Here is an 18,388-nt window from a genome sequence, read left to right on the forward strand (position 1 = left end):
GTAACTATATAGGTAACGTAACTATAATTATAGGAAACGTAACTATAGTTATAGGAAACGTAACTATAATTATAGGAAACGTAACTATAATTATAGGAAACGTAACTATAGTTATAGGAAACGTTACTATAATTATAGGAAACGTAACTATAATTATAGGAAACGTAATTATATAGGTAACGTAACTATAATTATAGGAAACGTAACTATATAGGTAACGTAACTATAGTTATAGGAAACGTAACTATAGTTATAGGAAACGTAACTATAGTTATAGGAAACGTAACTATATAGGTAACGTAACTATAGTAATAAGTAACAAAACTATCGTTACAGGAAACGTAACTATAGTTATAGGAAACGTAACTATAAAGGTAACGTAACTATAGTTATAGGAAACGTAACTATAGTTATAGGAAACGTAAATATATAGGTAACGTAACTATCGTTATAGGTAACGTAACTATAGATATATGGTAGCAGTTAGTGTTGTTAGTGGGCATTACTTACTTGCTTGTGCGGGGCGGGGCTTACTTTGTGGGCCAACAGGTGCTTGATGAGAGTCGTGTTGGAGGGCGCATCCAACGCCTGCGACAGGTGCGGGTGCTGCGCCCCACCAGAGGCCGCGGGGCTCGCCGTCTAAACACGAATGTCTCATTTAATGCCCTCAGGGACACCCTTAGGGTACATTTCTCAAATGTGTCAAATTTAAAATATACCTGGGCTTGAACAACGACCGGTTTGACTTCAACAGTACCAGGCTTATTGGTCAGCTGCGCTTTCAAGATAGGGGATGACGGTCCTAAAAATGTTTTTAATCTGTATTACATAACGTTTTATTATCTAGCTTATATCAGCTGTTTTATACACTGCAATTGATCTAATTCTTTCAGGATAATCTGTAAAAGGTAATAAGAATTCTATATCTGTAATTATTATGATTATAAGTGACTACCTGCAGGTGGATTGGGTCTATTCTGTGGATTCCTGGCGCGTATACCGATGTACGCCTGTTGCGTCTCCCCCGACGCTATTGTCACCGTGTTGGGACCTACCGTGCCCCCGAACACGGTCCTGTCATGTTACAAACATACGACAAATATCTTACAATTATAATTCACATTTTTACACATAGTTAAAAATGAATGGCGTCTATTTATGGCGCCCTTTCGTAGCATTAATCAGTGGCGCCAATTAGAGGCGCCCATTTATGGCGCCCATTATTAAAGTCTAGTAGTGGCGCCCTCTGTTACTTACCTGACTAATCGTGGAAAGTGTGCGGGCGCAATGACACCCTTGCGGCCGAGCTTGGTACAACAAGCGAGGTACTGGCGGTACACCTCGGCCGCATCGCACGTGCTGTTGTCGCCGGCGCCCAGCGGCTCGTACGTAGACCTCAGCCACGCCTGCGCGAAGTGCTCGTTCTCCTGCAACATACATACACACATACATATTTAACCGTTCAATGATCCTTAAGGAAGGCGCTTAGTGCAGATCAAAGTAAATGCCTTTTTCACAGTCAACTAATACTAAAGACTCTTTTAATTGGTAAAAAAAAGCTAAGCTTATATAACAACAAAAGGCAGAACTTGACCAAGATATTGTTTGAATTTTACCTGTATGGTTCGTTGCTGCATGTGCGACTGTTGTATGGAGGAGACGGGCGCGGGCTGCGCCGGCGCAGGCGGTGTCTGCACAACAGGCTCAGCTACTGGTTTTGATACTTGACTCTGATTTATCAAATATTATCCACGTTATGATCTTTTCTTCTTTAGTAGATTCGATGATCGAATTTTTTTTTAATTACCAAGGGTGGCGGTGGGGGTGCGGGCTCCCTGTCCGCGGGCATAGGGCTGGGCCCGCTGACAGTCTCCACCACGCGCATCAGAATACACGCACGAGGACCGTAGCTCTGCGCCTGCGCAATAAATTTAAAAATATATAATATATGAATCCCTAACTTTAGCCCGTGAGTTCGCACGGAATTAAAACTTAATAAAGTAGCCTATGCGTTCTTCCAGACATGTTCTACATGTGTGCCAAATTTCATCAAGATCAGTTAAGCTGTTTTGAAGATACTTAATAACAAACATCCATCCACCCTTCATGAGAAAGTTTAAATGGATGGATGGATGGAGGGATGTTTCTTACAAGGAAAAGGCTCAACGGATTTTGCTGAAATTCGGCATAGATAGAAAATAGTCTGAAAGTACAAATAGGCTACTAATTAAATTGCTTTTTTTTAATTCCACGTAGACAAAGTCACAGGCGACAGCTAGTCAGTTACACACAATATAATATAATGTATACAACTGACCTCAACAGTGACAAGTGACACAAGGGTATGTACAAGTCCGGGCACGCGGGCGACAGCTTCCGATGCCCGGTCTCCCAGCGAGGTGAGCGCGTACACACACTCCAGCGTGCACACCAGCACCATTATATCGCGCAGTGTTAGCAATGCGCACACGTCGCTGTATACCTGAAATAAATTATTTCTTTATTTTAAATATACTTAAAAAATAATTTAATATAAACTTATATTGCATTATTCTCGCTTAAGGTCCGTTTACACTGAACGATCAGAGCAGAGCAGATTTTTTGTGTGAACGGACCCTTAAAATTCTACTTTCTGCTCCACTCTTTAAGTAATATACTAATAGCGTGATGTCGAATAACCTAGAACCTACTGTGATAATAAGGCTATCAAAGAATAAAATAAAATTTAAAATCCGCTTCATAGATTTTACTATTAGCGCGAACAAACAAACTTTTCAACTTTAATTTAACAAAAAAATCAATTAATCAGTTTAAAACTCTAAAAATTGAGTTTTAAAATGATTAATTGATTGCATTTTAAATAGCACTTTTTCCGAACCTTGGATTCCAACGCTTTAAGGAGTGCGTCTTCATTAACTTCGTTCTGTGCCAGTTTGTTGAGCAATTCCAGTGCAGCGAGAACACGTGCGCGGTCCGGTGACACCAGCGCTGATTGAATCGTGGACAGAATATGACGCGAGATGAGACACGTCGCTGGATCCTGGAAAGACAACAATGGAACTCAGCCTGAGAAAACAAAAGTTAGAATAAGGCTATATGAGAAACGCAAAATATGAACTGCTGCAGTACGTCGTTCAAATGAAGATTCGTGAGAAGATGGCACTTTAGGAAAAAAATCTGGAGGATTTTAGAGTACAGACGAAATTAGTGATATTGTACGTGTAAAAATCGCACAATATAACTAAAACTGAATACATAATTCCACTTACCTTTATTACCAATTCGGTTGAAACATTACCAAGAGTATCCAATCCACTCTGACGTAGAGTACCCACCCAACAGTTGGCACAGAGTAATAAAAATCTAGAGCAAACAGAATAATTATTTAAAAGAACCAAAGATTTCAAAAATTTAAAATGGCTGCCGAGGTGTACCTTAGGATAGATATTTACCGTATAAGTGTGGTGTTCTTTGCTAAATATTGTATATTCTCTTCGTGGAATGACAGGGAGCGCACTATAGAAGCGACTTGCAGCACTCGCTGTGTGTACACACAGGCTGAGCCTCCAGGCAACTCGGGTGCAAACAACAGATTCTCTTCCGAGGGCTCAGTCACCCAATCTTCCAACAAATCCTGTATAAAAGAAACAGCGTCTCTCTCGGGAAATGATCACCACATTAACTTATAAAATTACAAGAACACATTATCAAATAAACTGACTTGACTTAACAAAAGCTGGATATTGTTATGACTTTTTAATTATTTTTTTATCAGACTAGGTACAAACAGATTAACTAAAGATATTTTACGGCAACTTTACACACATCAAACTTTCTTTATTCTTTGCTCACACTCATTTTCAAAGAAAACTTACCAAGCTGTTCTCATCAATCAACTTCTCCAATTCCTCAACGCCGCCATCCTGCATCAAGCAATCAGTCAGAGTATTATGAGCGGCCAGTGCCTGCACCATCAGCTCAGGCTGCTCAATCCCCGGCTGCATGAACTTGCTCTCATCAGCCAACTCCTTAGCACCGCCGCCTCCAGACCTCATCTGCCAGAACTCATGTGGGTACCGACCACGGGCCTCATAATAAGATCGACCAATCGTATCACGAAGACTTGCTGAAAGTGATAAAAAATTTACATCCGGCGCGAAGGACCAAAAAATATATTCTTCAAATACTCTTTAAACCGCGACGGTTTTACTATTTTACTAATATTATAAATGTGATGGATGGATGGATGTTTGTGTAAGGGAAACTCCACAACAGCTGAAGAGATTTCAATGAAATTTGGCACATATCAAATATAGTCTGGAAGAACACATAGGCTACTTATTATGTTTTTCTTTTTAATTTCGCGCAGATGGAGTCAGTCGGTAGTTAATAGTATAAAAGGATGATTTACATATCAATCTAAGCTTGTCTTACAAAACTTACTACAAAAAATTATCATACACTTACAATGATTGTAGACACCAGCATGTGCCAATAAGAAGTCCAATATATGTGGTGTTGTGCTTAAAGGTAGGCGATTATTATGATCAGCTGCTAGCACGGTGCACACATTTATAGCAAAGTCTTGCTCATTGGGCATAGGTGACAATAAAGACAATGTCAATCGCTCCGATGGGCCTGCAATTCTCGGTGCTACGTTAGTACGAAGCGCCTCACCGGATGCTGTAAAAAGGTATATTTTAAATAACTAAGTAAATAATAATAAATTCATAATAAATATAACACAATATACTTGAAAGCTTGTCTTGTTTGGAATGTTTAATTAGAAAATACCACCATATTCATCCTTAAAACCTTATCAATTAAAGTGTTTCTTGATTAGGCCAAATGTTACAGACTAGAGACATTGGTCATAATGTGTTTCTTATTTTCACTCAATTTGTCGGTTAAACATGGTAACTGCAGAATTTTGTTTAATAATAAGAGAATTTCATGGAATTATGAAAGAATTATATGAAACAATAATAAAGCAGGTAAAATAGTAAGCATTAACAAATGTTATTTACCTGATATGTATGTCCCACCTCCAAAAGTGATACGTGGCATTCCACCTCCTCTTGTTCTCCTTGGATCTTCATCAATGTCATTGTCATCATCTCGACCCGGTGGACCCTTTGCTCTCTCATACCTATTGTGACAATGTATACAAAATAAATAAATAACTATAAATGCTTTGTTTTGTTGTACTAGCTGTCGCTAGCTACTCCATCCGTGAGAAATATTAAAAGTATTAGTAGACAATGAGTTCATCCAGACTATGACTAAATCTAAGCCACATTTACTATACTTTCTAACAAACATCGATCCATCCACTTATCCATGCAAAAAAAATCGCATTTATACTAGTAGTAAGATAAGATTAATTTTACATTTGCATATATTTTCTTATAAGAACTTTTAAAATAAATATATTTTTAATTTATGTTGCAGGCATAATCTGCCTTGTTACTAAACAAGAATTTTGACTGACACTGATTTGATTTTTTTTATTGTTGTTGTTTGTGAATTTAAAGAGAACAAAACTTACTTTTCCAAATACATTCCATAAATTCTTCTCAAGAGAGTAGATCCATTGATACATGGATGTGGGAGTCTTAGCAATCTTAAAAATGACTCCCAGGTGTCATTTTGATTCACCTGAAATAAAATTAAATCATTATTGCACATAAATTGATACCACTAGTGTTTACTAACAAGATAATAAAGTTTAACACAAGTAAATGGTGTTTTTTTAAAACAAACCTTGCCAAGTCCCCCGCGCTGTTGAACCAATGAATAGAACAAATACAAATCTATTTCCACACCATTGACAACCGGAATTTTATATGGAATACTGAAATTAAAACATACACTTCAAACATTTTGACACCAAAAAGATATAGGAGCATTCTTGTAAATAACACACGATAATTACTTTTTACTCTCATTAAACTGCTTTAAATCTTTAAGAAAGGCTTCCTTGTCCCTTAGATAATCTTTTGACTTAGTATTTACTTGAAATTTAGCCATTTTCTATGTTATAGTAGCGGCATACAATGTAGGGTTATTACTGTGGTTAGAAACTACACTAATATGTTTCGATTCTTGCTTCTGTTATATATTCGAACGTTAATAATATATTCACACATTAGAGTATTAATTTATACAATGAAGGAAGAAAACATTATATTGTTTAAAAATACATTTTTAAACATTTTTGACAGTGACAGTTACAATTCAAGCCACCGAGCAGCGACGCGATAATAGAGATGTTCCATGTAACGATGTTTCGATTCTAAAATAATCTTCTAGATTCGATATGTTATTTTTAACGGATTTATTTTATAATGAAATCTTATATATAAGATAAGAAAAAACTAATTTAAGAGATTTTATTTATACTTAAATATATATACTTAAATTAATTCTTTGAATCATTATTTTATTGAACGATCAAATCCGCTAATATGAACTAATGCTTAGTAGACATATTTTGCAACAAGCTATCAATAGCAATCGGGTAAAGAAAATCATTATAGTTTTCTTTTAATCCCAGTTCTAGTCCACGACCACCCATTCAATAAGATACAAGAACAAGAACACAGGAAGTAAGAACTAGAATTAGACCTCCGGCGTATCTCCGGCACCTATAGTATATTTTTCATATTGTATTTATTAACTTCAAAATTTTATTTGAAACTTATTTCTTTAATTAATTAACTACTACAAAACAAATGAATTAATTTATACTACATTAAATAAACTATATACTAAAAATAAACCAAACTAGAAATGAAACTAAATGTTTTAAAAAATCGACCCCAAATCGCTGCGCTCGCACGGTAGGGTTCCCAAGAGGATGGAATGGCCAGGATCAACATTTGTCCGAAATGCGCGCCAGCCCTTGGATCTCCTATAGTAATTATTGTAAGTCAGTGAAATTTCAGTCAAAACCTTTTTTATATTTGAATTAAAATAAAGAACTTGTGAGGAAAACCAATTCTTTATTACGTAGAACATAAACTATGAATTTCACTCTGTACTCAGGGCTCTGTGAAACAGAATTAACAGAAAAGTGTCACTGCCAAAATTGACAGTTTTTGACAGTTTGACACACTGCATGTGCTTTAGAGGTTATTTTGTTGTGAATTGTTGCTGCTAAAGTAAAATTGAAAAATGGTGAAAAAGAAAATTGATAACCGTATACGAGTGATGATAGAGAATGGTGTAAAATTAGGGCATCGTACTATGTTCTTGCTTGTCGGTGATAAGAGCAGAGATCAGGTATGTTATTTAAATTTTTATGTCTATATTCTGTTGTTTTCAATTCACTGGTGACTTTTTAAAGTTTAACTTAACTTGTGGCCACAAAACACAACAAGTGTTTTGTTATCTTTCAACTTTGTTATAAATGCTATTAAAACTCAAAAGTTTTCTGGTTATAAAATGTGACATAAGTTAAAATGTTATTAAAACTACCTTACTTTTGCAGGTGCCTATATTATATGACATGCTGGTGAAATCAACTGTTAAATCTAGACCAACAGTACTTTGGTGCTACAAAAATAAAGATGAAGCTATCAGCAAGTAAGTACAACTCCCAACATACATATATTTCTATTTAATTTTTTAATATATATATGGCATCAAATTATCTTATTAATATAAAAACATATTTGATATATCTGTATTAATTTTAGCCATGGGCGTAAAAGAGCAAAGAAAATAGCTGCAGGCAAGCTGGAAGTATCTGAAGAGTCATTGTTTGATGCATTCAGAGTTGCAACAACAATACACGGCAGATATTACTCGGAGAGTCATGCTATGCTCGGTCAGACATATGGAGTGTGTGTTTTACAGGTAATTTGTAAAAAGAGCAAATTGAAATATCAAAACTTTTTTTTTATATATATAATTCTTCTGTGAGTGTGTATGTCACTAAACTTCTCTCAAACGACTGGACCGATTTTGATGAAATTTTTTGTGTGTGTTCAAGGGGATCTGGGAATGGTTTAGATTCACAATTTTCATCAAATATTATAATAACTTCATATTAATTTATTCAAATTAAAGATGTGTAGACAGGACAACATCTGTCGGGTCCGCTAGTTACTTTATATAGTTAAACTTGTTTTAAACTTAATATTTAAAACTCTAACCTTGAAACAAGACAAGTTGATTCTGGAAAAGCAAGAAACCACCATAAGCAATAGTCTTTGTCCATTACCAACTAAGCAAGAAACTGAGATTAAAGAGAAATCTTTAGAAGTGAAAAAATATTGCAGACTCTTGGATTCTTACTTAGCCAGGTACAATTGTATTAAACATATCTTAAGGTTATTAAAAATATAAATTTCCTATTTACCTTTTAATATTATAAATTGTAAGGCATTTAAGATGTTGTTGCATCCCGGAGGCCAAAATTAGTCCTCTTTCCCTTGCCACCCTTTTTCTTATAAGGAAAGGATGGGAAGTGGAAGTGGACTTTCCGGATGAGAGGATGCAAGGAAAGGGGAAATTTTTTATTTCTGTGCATCCTCTCCTCCGTCGATTAAAGGTAGGCAACGCATATGCAATTGCATATGTGTATGGGCAACGGTCACTTCGCTATTTCAGCGATTTCAGATGGCCGTTCGCTCGTTTGCCACCTTATAATATATAAAAAAAGCTATATAATATATATTATTCTATATTTGTTATAGGATTTTGAAGCCCTCACACCTAACTTAATGGCTCGTACCATAGAGACTGTTGAGGGTGGAGGTCTTATTATATTCTTACTAAAGACTATGGATTCACTCAGACAACTACATTCTATTACTATGGATGTACATTCAAGGTATGAACAATATTATTATTTAATCTTATTTCTTACTAATATTATAAATGTGAATGTTTAGATGGATGGATGTTTGTTTTAAGACATCTTTAGAATGGCTCTATGGATCTTTCTGAAATTTGATATAGATGTAGATCACAATCAGGATAATTTTTTTTAAATTGTTAAGAGATGTTCACTTACAAAATAAGCTATTGTTACATAAATTTATAAATTGATGTGTTTGTTTGTAGTCATGATGTATGTGCGATCAGTGCGCAACTTAAACTCCTTTTTTATAATAGTTTCTTGCTAATGAAGTCGCAAGCCACCACTAGTATGTCAAATGAATTTTAAATATCTGATGACAAGAGTAACATAAAAGATGCAACTCTCTCTGCAATGTTTCAATATGTGTGTCTTAAATTGTATTTACTCTCCCCCGTATTAGTCACCTGTATTTAGTCAGATCTAACTTAGGTTAACTTCCTGCCTCGCATAGCAGCATTGTGGAATGGTTTGTCCTCGGCGGTATTTCCAAACCGCTACGACTTAGGGTCCTTCAAGAAGCGAGCTTATCACCACCTCAAAGGCCGGCAACGCCTCTGCGGTTCCTCTGGTATTGCTGATGTCCATGAGAGTCATTGAACACCTTGGTGTTCCTGCTGCACATTTGCACCCTTCTGTTATATAGAAAAAAAAGTTACGAATCCCTCAGTGGGGATATTTAATGAGCTGTGACAATGAAATTGTATTTATATTTTTTAGGTTTAAAACAGAAGCACATGATACAGTGGTGAATAGATTTAATGAACGTTTCCTACTATCACTTGCTGACAATCCTCGTTGTCTAGTGTTGGATGACTCGCTCACTGTATTGCCTATTTCATCAAAAACGGCTCAAGTTGAACCGGTGGATGTGCTCCCTGAGGTATGTATGGAGAATTTACTATATGGACATTTTTATTAATACATTTCCTTTAAAGAGGCGGTGCGATGAAAATGTACTGTTTTACCTACTGTCCAAAAATTACTTAGTATTTGTAATGAGTTTTATTTTTTATTTTACCTACTTCTGCTTACCCCTCTGGGTTATGGGAGTTTGTTATATTGTTCTTGACATATAGATTTTCATATTTTTGTAGAAAGTAAATCCAAAGTTGATGGATTTAATATCATCGTTATCGGACTCACCGCCGGCGGGTCCGTTAGTGGCTATGTGTCGCACTTACGACCAGGCCACTGCACTCGTCGCACTGATTAACACACTTGCTGATAAACAATCCAGGTAAGACATTAAAATGAATAGTTTTTTATAACAAAAAAAGAGTTTTGACACACAGACGGAAGCAACAAAGTGATCCTATAAAGGTACCGTTTTTTTTCTTTTGAGAACCCTAAAAAAAAACTTGATTTGAATATGTTGCCATAATAGTACTCCAGAAAAGATACGTTTAGTCCTATCCTTCTTTTAATACTCCATTGCTGGAGGTTGGCCGTCAGATCAGAAAACCCATCCCTGTCCTGTGCCAAGTGAAGGTTCAATGCTGGCAATAGTTCCTATCCATTTTAGTAAAATGTAGATGATAAATTAAATTTTAATTACGATGATAGTTTGCTGTATAATATTTGATCCCAAGTAGAGTGTTGTTCTTTACATCTCAAAAAAATACTACGAGTACCTATACATCAAATATTTTAACTTCTTGAATGAATTCAAATAATTTAGTATACGTCTTTCCAAATATCTTAGCAGCTCAAGGTGTGTGAGCTGCACACAGTACCTTAACTCCATGCTAAAACCTAACATATCTGCGCAACTTGTACGATATTTTGAGCCGTAAATATATTTGAGCTAATGTTTTTTGTGTATTTTGTCGTTTCCAGGCCCCCACATTGTCTAACCGCTGCAAGAGGTCGGGGTAAATCAGCGTGCCTAGGTCTAGCAGTCGCGGCCGCGGTTGCTCTAGGCTACGTCAATATCTACGTCACTTCCCCACATCCTGAGAATCTCATCACGCTCTTTGAGTTTGTACTGAAAGGACTCGACGCCTGTTTGTATCAGGAACACATTGATTACAACATAGTGCGCTCTACTAATCCAGATTTTAAGAAGGCAATTGTACGTGTTAATATTGCTAGGAATTCACGGCAGACTGTACAGGTGAGAAATATTATTTATTGTATACTTCTTTTCAAATACTTTGGTGGTTCAAGTCCGAGGGCGCGCTGCGCAGTGCATTCAGCACCTCACTATGCCCCAACAAACTTAAAATTGTGATCTGCTCAATAAATTATGACTTCGGGCGAAGTTAAGAGCAGACAAGATATTTGAAAAGTAGTATACTACAATTAAAATATAAATTAAAACTATAGAATTTACTTTTTCATTTTTTTAGGCAGATATTTTAAATTATGATGTTTTGTGATAGTATATAACACCAGACGACCACTCCTTGCTGGCTGCAGCTGACCTCGTACTGGTGGACGAGGCTGCAGCGATTCCTATCACACACGTATCGGCAGCAGCTCAGAAAGCACCGCTGGCACTGCTCTCCTCCACTGTGTCAGGGTACGAGGGAACAGGACGGGCACTCTCCCTCAAACTGTTCGCACAACTCCAAACCGAACATAATGCACCGCCTCCAGTAGGTGTTTTTTATTATTATCTCTGCCTATTGTTAAAAAAAAACTCTGCTACCATGTTAAAACACACTTTTCTTATTGTTTAATCATCTTTATTTTCTTACACACACGCCATGACATCTTTTCAAACAGCGAACACAGTTACACAAAGTTGCCAGTACTAAACATATATAAATGTACCATAAACCTAACACCTATTATAGAAAAAAACTGAATTTAAGTATTACTAATTTTTTTTAATTGTATTGGTACATCAAGTTTCCTTAGAATGGAGATAAAGAAGTTGTTCATGGTATTTTTTGTGCTTTAAGAATTCGTTTTACTAGCTGTCGCCCGCGACTCCGTTCGCGCGCAATTAAAAAAAGTAACTCGAAAAGCTTATGTGTTCTTCCATACTATGCTCTACATCTGTGCCAAATTTCATCAAAATCCGTTGAACCGTTCCGAAGATACCTTCAAACAAACATCCATCCATCTAAACTTTCGCATTTATAGTATTAGTAAGATTTATCCATACTTCAATATTTTTAAACAACAATTATTTTAGTATATAATTAGTTTTTTTTTGTTTTGATATACGGTAAATATTAGCAGATTTTTTTGTAAATTTACTAATATTCCTTTTACCAACCCAACTAAGCTCTAGGCTTGTGCTAGGATATGGTTTACGACAATAGTCGAATGGCGGGATTCGAACCCCCGACCTCGTGATCGGAAATCCGTATCCTTAACCATTAGGCTATTGACGCGTAAATAGTGCAATTTGTTCTATGTCTGATTTATTTTACCCATTACTTTTTCCTAACTAATATATTTTTGTTAGATAAAACTAGAAGAACCAATACGATACCGTACAGGAGACCCCGTGGAGCGTTGGTTGAACTCTCTCCTATGTCTGGAGGCTCCGAGCCCCTCACTGGGAGTGGGTGCTCCGCCCCCCGCAGCCTGCGAACTGCTGCGAGTCAACAGAGACGCCTTGTTCTGCTACCACAAAGCTGCGGAGGCATTCCTACATCGACTTGTCGCTATATACGTCGCTAGTCATTATAAGGTAACTTAAATTAAATATTTTTAATAATAATCAAGTTATTAACACCTTGGGCGCCATGTGTATCTTTTTGTCACACATTGTCTAGAACCCTGTGTATTCAAAACTATACACATTTTTGTATTTGAGTAGATCCCAACAAAAAAAAAATGTTTTTTTTTATACAGTCACTTAGGGTTTGACGCTGAGGGTGTTAATAAGTAAAATGTAGTCAAAGGATGATCAAAGATTGTTACTATCCACTTTTTAATGCAATCTGATATTAAATTTATTTGAAAAGCGCCGTGGTTACTTAAGGTTAATGATATTTCTTACTAACTTTGTCCCTGTTTTTTCTTTAATCTCTTGGTATAAGAATTGTGCTTGATAGAAAAAATCTTTATATTATTACAATGAATTTAGCTACTTTAATAGAAATTAAATATTTCTATGTAAATTTCAATTTTTGTCAATCCATTGTAAAAATTTATTTGACACTTTTTTTTGTTATATAGAACAGTCCAAACGACATCCAGTTGTTAGCGGATGCGCCGGCGCACTGTCTGTTTGTACTACTCGCACCGACACCGCCCAAGTCTACTTCCATGCCAGAAGTGTTGTGCGTCGTGCAGATGTGCTTCGAGGGAAATATATCGGATAAGTAAGTCTATTTATTACAATAATTGTAGCTTTCTGAGACCAAAATTCCCCTATTAAACTCTTTGGTCTTGGAAACCAACGGTTAAATAATAATAAAATGAAGTCAGAAAAGAAAAGAATCAGGGATAATATACTTTTTTTTAATTAAACAATTCTATCCAAAAATGTGCTGTTTGTTTAAGATGAAAATGATTTTAGCTTAGTTTGGAAATTATTTTTAGAATGTTAATTACAGGACAGTACGCGACAGTCTGGGTCGCGGGCGCAAGGCTGCTGGCGATCTGATCCCTTGGAATATTTGTGAACAGTACGGGGACAAGGATTTCCCCAAACTATCCGGAGCTAGGATAGTCAGGATAGCAACGCATCCATCCTACCAAAGAGTAAGTGGATTTCTATCCAGATTATAATAACTTTTACTATCTATATTTAAATACTATCCAGATTATAATTTGGTATTTTTGAAAATATCTCGCAGTATTCGTTTGAAATCCTAATATTAATTTATTTTCAATACAAGTATTATTTATTTATAACAGATGGGTTACGGCAAGCGAGCGTTGCAGCAACTAGCCGCGTACTACAGCGGAGACATTCCATGTCTGGATGAGACCGCTTCTGATGATGATGACAAGACAAACGGACAGACAGACACGCTGCACACTGAGAGCATAGCACCCAGGTAATTATACACTATTTATTTTCTAATCTCTTGTATGAATATGTCAAAATGAGAAGAAACTGTGGAAGAAAATATGTGGGTGTATGAATTTGGAACCAAGAAAAGTCTGCCAATATCTAAAATAGGAAAATTGTAATTTCTGCCTACCCTTCTTCTAGCTTCAAGTGTCTATGATTAATAAAGAAAATTTCTAGTTTATACTATTGTGATCAGAAATTAATGTTTTATTGTATTTCAGGACAAAGCCACCGACGTTACTAAAAAGGTTAACAGAAGTCCCCGCGGAACATCTAGACTACCTAGGCACTAGTTTCGGGCTGACTGAATCTTTGCTTAAATTCTGGAAGTCTCAGAAATATGTACCAGTCTATTTAAGGTAATAACTATTTCAGATAGCAGATAACTATTTATTTATCTTAATTTTATACTTGAACATTAATCTTAATATTTTAGTTATGTAAATCAACTTACAGTGTGCTTCTAAGAACAAAATTTCCGTTTAAAACATGCTTTCCCTGTTTTGTTAAAGATAATGACAGAGACGATTTTAAACAGATTTTGGATGATTAAACTTTGAATATCTTTATATATATAATTCTTCAATGAGTGTGTGTCACTGAACTTCTCTCAAACGACTGGAGCGATTTTGATGAAATTTTTTGTGTGTGTTCAAGGGGATCTGGGAATGGTTTAGATTCACAATTTTCATCAAATATTAACTTCATATTGATTTATTCAAATTAAAGACATGTAGATAGGACAACGTCTTTTTTTAAACTAAAATATGACGAAGGACCAAGTAACCTGAACCTTTTCTCGTATTCATTATGTATAAAGTAAATGTATAATTGTATATTTTCAGTCAAAAAGCGAACGATCTGACAGGCGAGCACTCGTGCATAATGTTGCGTGCGCTGCGCGGGGGGGCGTGGCTGAGTGCGTACAGTGCGGACTTCAGGCGGCGCGTGTGTCGGCTGCTGCCGCGCGCGCTCAGACACCTGCCCGCCTCGCTCGCTCTCACCACGCTGCTCAATGATCATGTCAATATTGATAAACCTGGTGTGTTATATCATCTATACTAGTTGTCGCCCGCGACAATCCGACACTGTGCCGGTGTACTGGCGCAACACTAGCCTTACTAAAATGTCGACGTTTATGTCCCCTCACTAATCATTCTGATACTTGACTTGGTAATGAAAGCGCGCCATTTCGCGCGAAAGAATTCTAACTGAAAGATATCGCATAATCTGTGCGAAATTTCATTAAGATCTGTTAAGCCGTTCCGGAGATACCTTTTAACAAACCATCCATCTAAACATTTGCATTTATAATATTAGTATGATTAATTTACTGTTTACCCCATAATGTACTGTTTACTCAAAATTATGTAACTTCAAAAAATCTGAAAATTAGAGAACTATTTATATGATTAGTGATCGCCCGCGAATTTTTCAACACAAAATTAAAAAAATAGGCTATAATATGCCCGCGTGCACCAACCACCTTCCAGTCCAAGTCCCGTCAGAATCGGTCCAGTCATGCTGGAGATCCCGAAACAAACACGGCCTTGCAGACATTATTTTAATTGGTTTTTATCAACAACTTAAATACGTAATTAATATTTTTTTTCTGTGGCAGCCCTGACAAAGCAGTTGATAAAGGAGCAAGTATCCGGTCACGACCTGGGCCGGCTGGAGAGCTACTGCCGGCAGCAGGCTGACTACCGCCTCATCACTGACCTGCTCACACCACTCGCACACCTCGTCTTCCACACGAAGGCACCCCTCAAGTTGGATGCTGTGCAACAGGTGAAAATAACAAAGATTTTTTGACAACCCTACGTTTATAGTCGAGGAAATTTATTTCCTACCCACTTTGGTGACTCAAAATTCAATGAGATATAAATTAATTTAATTTTTAGAATATAACTTAATATAGTTATTAGCGGTAGCTGTATATATCAAGTATTTGACCAATCACGATCCCATAATCATGTAAAATTATTTGTTACTCTTTGGCATATGGTTCAAGGTCACCTATCCAGTTATTTGACGCCTAATAGTGCAACGAAGTTATTTGTGGCTTAGTGACCCCTCGGGGGGTCAGGGTACCCATGTTAATCATTATTATTGGAAAAAATTTAATTATCACCAACCTATGTCAACTCAATTCCAAACTAGCTTTTTTTACCTGCGACTTCTTCCTCGCAGTATAAAAAGAAAACAAAAACAAAAATTTAGTTTTCTAATTGCAAAAAAAAAATTGATCCTGTAGTTTTTGAGTTTATTAGTATATAAGTATAGAAAAACTAGTATAATTTTACAAATTTATTTATATTTTTTATGATTAATAATTTCAGGTTATTTTCGTCGCTATGGGTTTCCAAATGAAGGATGTAGATGATATAGCATCAGAGTTAGGTCTGCCCGGGTCACAGATCCTGGCCAAGTTCTATGAAGCCTGCAAGAAGATAAATGCAACAATTAATTCCATTCTAGAAGATTCTGTTGCTAAGGAAATCGGAATTGATGAGAAGATTTCAGAGGTGGGCGCGGAAGGTCCAGTGAAACAGACCCTTAATGATGAACTATCGAAAGCTGCGAAGGTATTATTTTATTTTTTACCTTTACTTTTAATTTTATGGAATTTTAAGAGTAAATGATTGATCGGAAAGGATTTTTTTGTTTTATTACTAAGGAAAATTTTCGAAAAAAAAAATTTTGACAGAGAATTCCACTTTCATCTTCTGCAAGAGAATTTAAAAATTACGACTCCACACGGAAAAAAGACAAAGTTAAGCAAAAGATTATGATAACCTAATATTCTATTTTGAGGTTACTTTTTAGAGTTTCAATCTGTTAAGTTCTTGTCGATTGAATTAAATTAATTTACGGTTGGATTCTGAGACTAAAATATTTGTATATCATAGTCATTCTCTGGCCAAATTGGCTCAGAAAGGTACGATGAGTCACATGAATGTTGATGGTGTCCAGGAGTTGGAGCGCAAGCAGCGCAAGGAGCTGTCGCGGCTGATGGGCGAGGACCTGGCGCAGTACAGCATCCGGGGCAGCGACCTCGACTGGAACAACGCTCTCAACACCAACAAGCAGAAGAACATCATCTCCGTCAAGAGGTACGCAGAGGAATTAGAAAAGCAAAAACATAGCCTATGACATACTCGCACACATCAGCTACCTTCCTGTGAAAGTCCCGCTGAAATCGGTCCAGTCGTTCCAGATATTAAACCCGAAACAAATACAAAGTTGGGGCAAACAAAAAAATTTAAAAATTGATTTTTCTTTATATTACATACTAGCTGTAGCCCGCGACTCTGTCCGCGAGGTATTGGAAAGAACTTAATTAGTAGCCTTTGTGTTCTTCCAGACTATGTTCTATATGTATGACAAATTTCAGCGAGATCCGTTCAATCGTTCTGGATATTTCTTAGTAACGCATAAAGTGCGTCGGTGGCTCAGAGGTTTAAGCATTTTACTTGTAATCTGCAGGTCCTGGGTTTGAATCCCGTCATGTACCAATGTGTTTTCCGATTTACATATGTCCATTTAACAGTAACCTGCACATATCTGAGAATAAATTCAAAGATATGTGTGAAGTCAACCCGCACTTGGGCAGCGTAGTTGACTATGGCCTAGTCAACCCTAACTTAGGGTAGGTTCCGAGCCCCTCGGTGGGGACGTATAGTGATCTGATGATGATATTTTCAGTGGTGAGAAACGTCTCGGCGACGACACCAAGGAGATCGAGGACCTGATAGAGTCTCACTCCAACAAGAAGAAGAAAAAGAAAAAACATCTCAGAAACTGAATGTAATGTAAATAAATATATATTACTAAATATTTTTTAACTTTAAATAACAATAATAATATCTTCAGCCTCATAAAACCATACATTAGTGACTTCCTAAAATCTTGCTTTTTGTAAGAAAACTTTTCTCTCGTTCAAAAACAAATTTTATATTATTTTTTGCTTTAAAATCGTATAAAGTTTCATTTGAAGTTACGTAGTTAAAGTTAGTAAGGTAAGTCATATTAAAACAAAAGTCTTAAGAAGATTTTATGTTTTTCTTTTGATTTTTTTATTTCCCTTGTAATAATTTATTATATATAGAATGTTATTTCAGATTTTAACTTCATTATTCGATTATCAACTGTGGTAAGGGGTGTCTTAAACAAAATATCTTTTTTTTTCTTATTAAAATGATGTTAAAATCACCCTGTATACTTACTATTTGTAGTACTTTCATATTTGTTAAGATTTCATATATCATATTTGGATAGAAGCTTTCTTCAGAACAGCAACCACAGCAAAGTTGTCAAATATCAGATTTGTCGCTTTTTTTGTACTTTTGTTAGGTATTTTCTTCAATAATAGAAACAACAGTTCAATAATAATTTCTATAATTATTGTAATATAAAAAAGTGTTGGTAGTTATTCAACCCTTGGAATAGACAATAGATATTTCCTCTTAAACATAACAAATATGGCAGCGGCGGTGGGCGGGGCGTGCGGGGGGCGGGGCCGCGGCGCTCGTACA

At 36.1% G+C, this 18,388-nt stretch overlaps 2 protein-coding genes across 2 annotated transcripts in view; one reads left to right on the forward strand and one right to left on the reverse strand.

Annotated features, from left to right (window-relative positions):
• Positions 1-6,250, reverse strand: part of Bap170 (Brahma associated protein 170kD) — a 25,310-nt gene extending 19,060 nt beyond the window's left edge. The window contains exons 1-16 of the mRNA XM_013315940.1: positions 5,936-6,250; positions 5,764-5,854; positions 5,549-5,658; positions 5,028-5,149; positions 4,468-4,683; positions 3,876-4,126; positions 3,453-3,634; positions 3,270-3,363; positions 2,879-3,040; positions 2,318-2,482; positions 1,808-1,918; positions 1,617-1,730; positions 1,258-1,427; positions 956-1,074; positions 720-802; positions 511-639 (exon numbers count right to left, since the gene is read on the reverse strand). Coding sequence (XP_013171394.1) covers positions 511-639; positions 720-802; positions 956-1,074; positions 1,258-1,427; positions 1,617-1,730; positions 1,808-1,918; positions 2,318-2,482; positions 2,879-3,040; positions 3,270-3,363; positions 3,453-3,634; positions 3,876-4,126; positions 4,468-4,683; positions 5,028-5,149; positions 5,549-5,658; positions 5,764-5,854; positions 5,936-6,030 — 2,214 coding nt within the window. The 5' untranslated portion in view covers positions 6,031-6,250. The remainder of the gene's footprint in view (positions 1-510; positions 640-719; positions 803-955; positions 1,075-1,257; positions 1,428-1,616; positions 1,731-1,807; positions 1,919-2,317; positions 2,483-2,878; positions 3,041-3,269; positions 3,364-3,452; positions 3,635-3,875; positions 4,127-4,467; positions 4,684-5,027; positions 5,150-5,548; positions 5,659-5,763; positions 5,855-5,935) is intronic.
• Positions 6,251-7,089: 839 nt separating this feature from the next.
• On the forward strand, positions 7,090-17,684 carry l(1)G0020 (RNA cytidine acetyltransferase l(1)G0020). The gene is made up of 18 exons (XM_013316248.1): positions 7,090-7,284; positions 7,493-7,587; positions 7,701-7,860; positions 8,703-8,839; positions 9,587-9,749; positions 9,964-10,106; positions 10,706-10,982; positions 11,251-11,466; positions 12,288-12,515; positions 13,007-13,152; positions 13,387-13,534; positions 13,691-13,833; positions 14,072-14,209; positions 14,696-14,892; positions 15,472-15,641; positions 16,193-16,438; positions 16,827-16,966; positions 17,559-17,684. The coding sequence occupies exons 1-18, from the start codon at positions 7,177-7,179 to the stop codon at positions 17,656-17,658; spliced, it is 2,955 nt and encodes a 984-aa protein (XP_013171702.1). The 5' UTR covers positions 7,090-7,176; the 3' UTR covers positions 17,659-17,684.
• Positions 17,685-18,388: the final 704 nt, after the last annotated feature.

The sequence above is a fragment of the Papilio xuthus genome, unplaced genomic scaffold (genome assembly GCF_000836235.2).
Source record: "Papilio xuthus unplaced genomic scaffold, Pxut_1.1 DF826949.1, whole genome shotgun sequence".
NCBI lineage: Eukaryota > Metazoa > Arthropoda > Insecta > Lepidoptera > Papilionidae > Papilio > Papilio xuthus.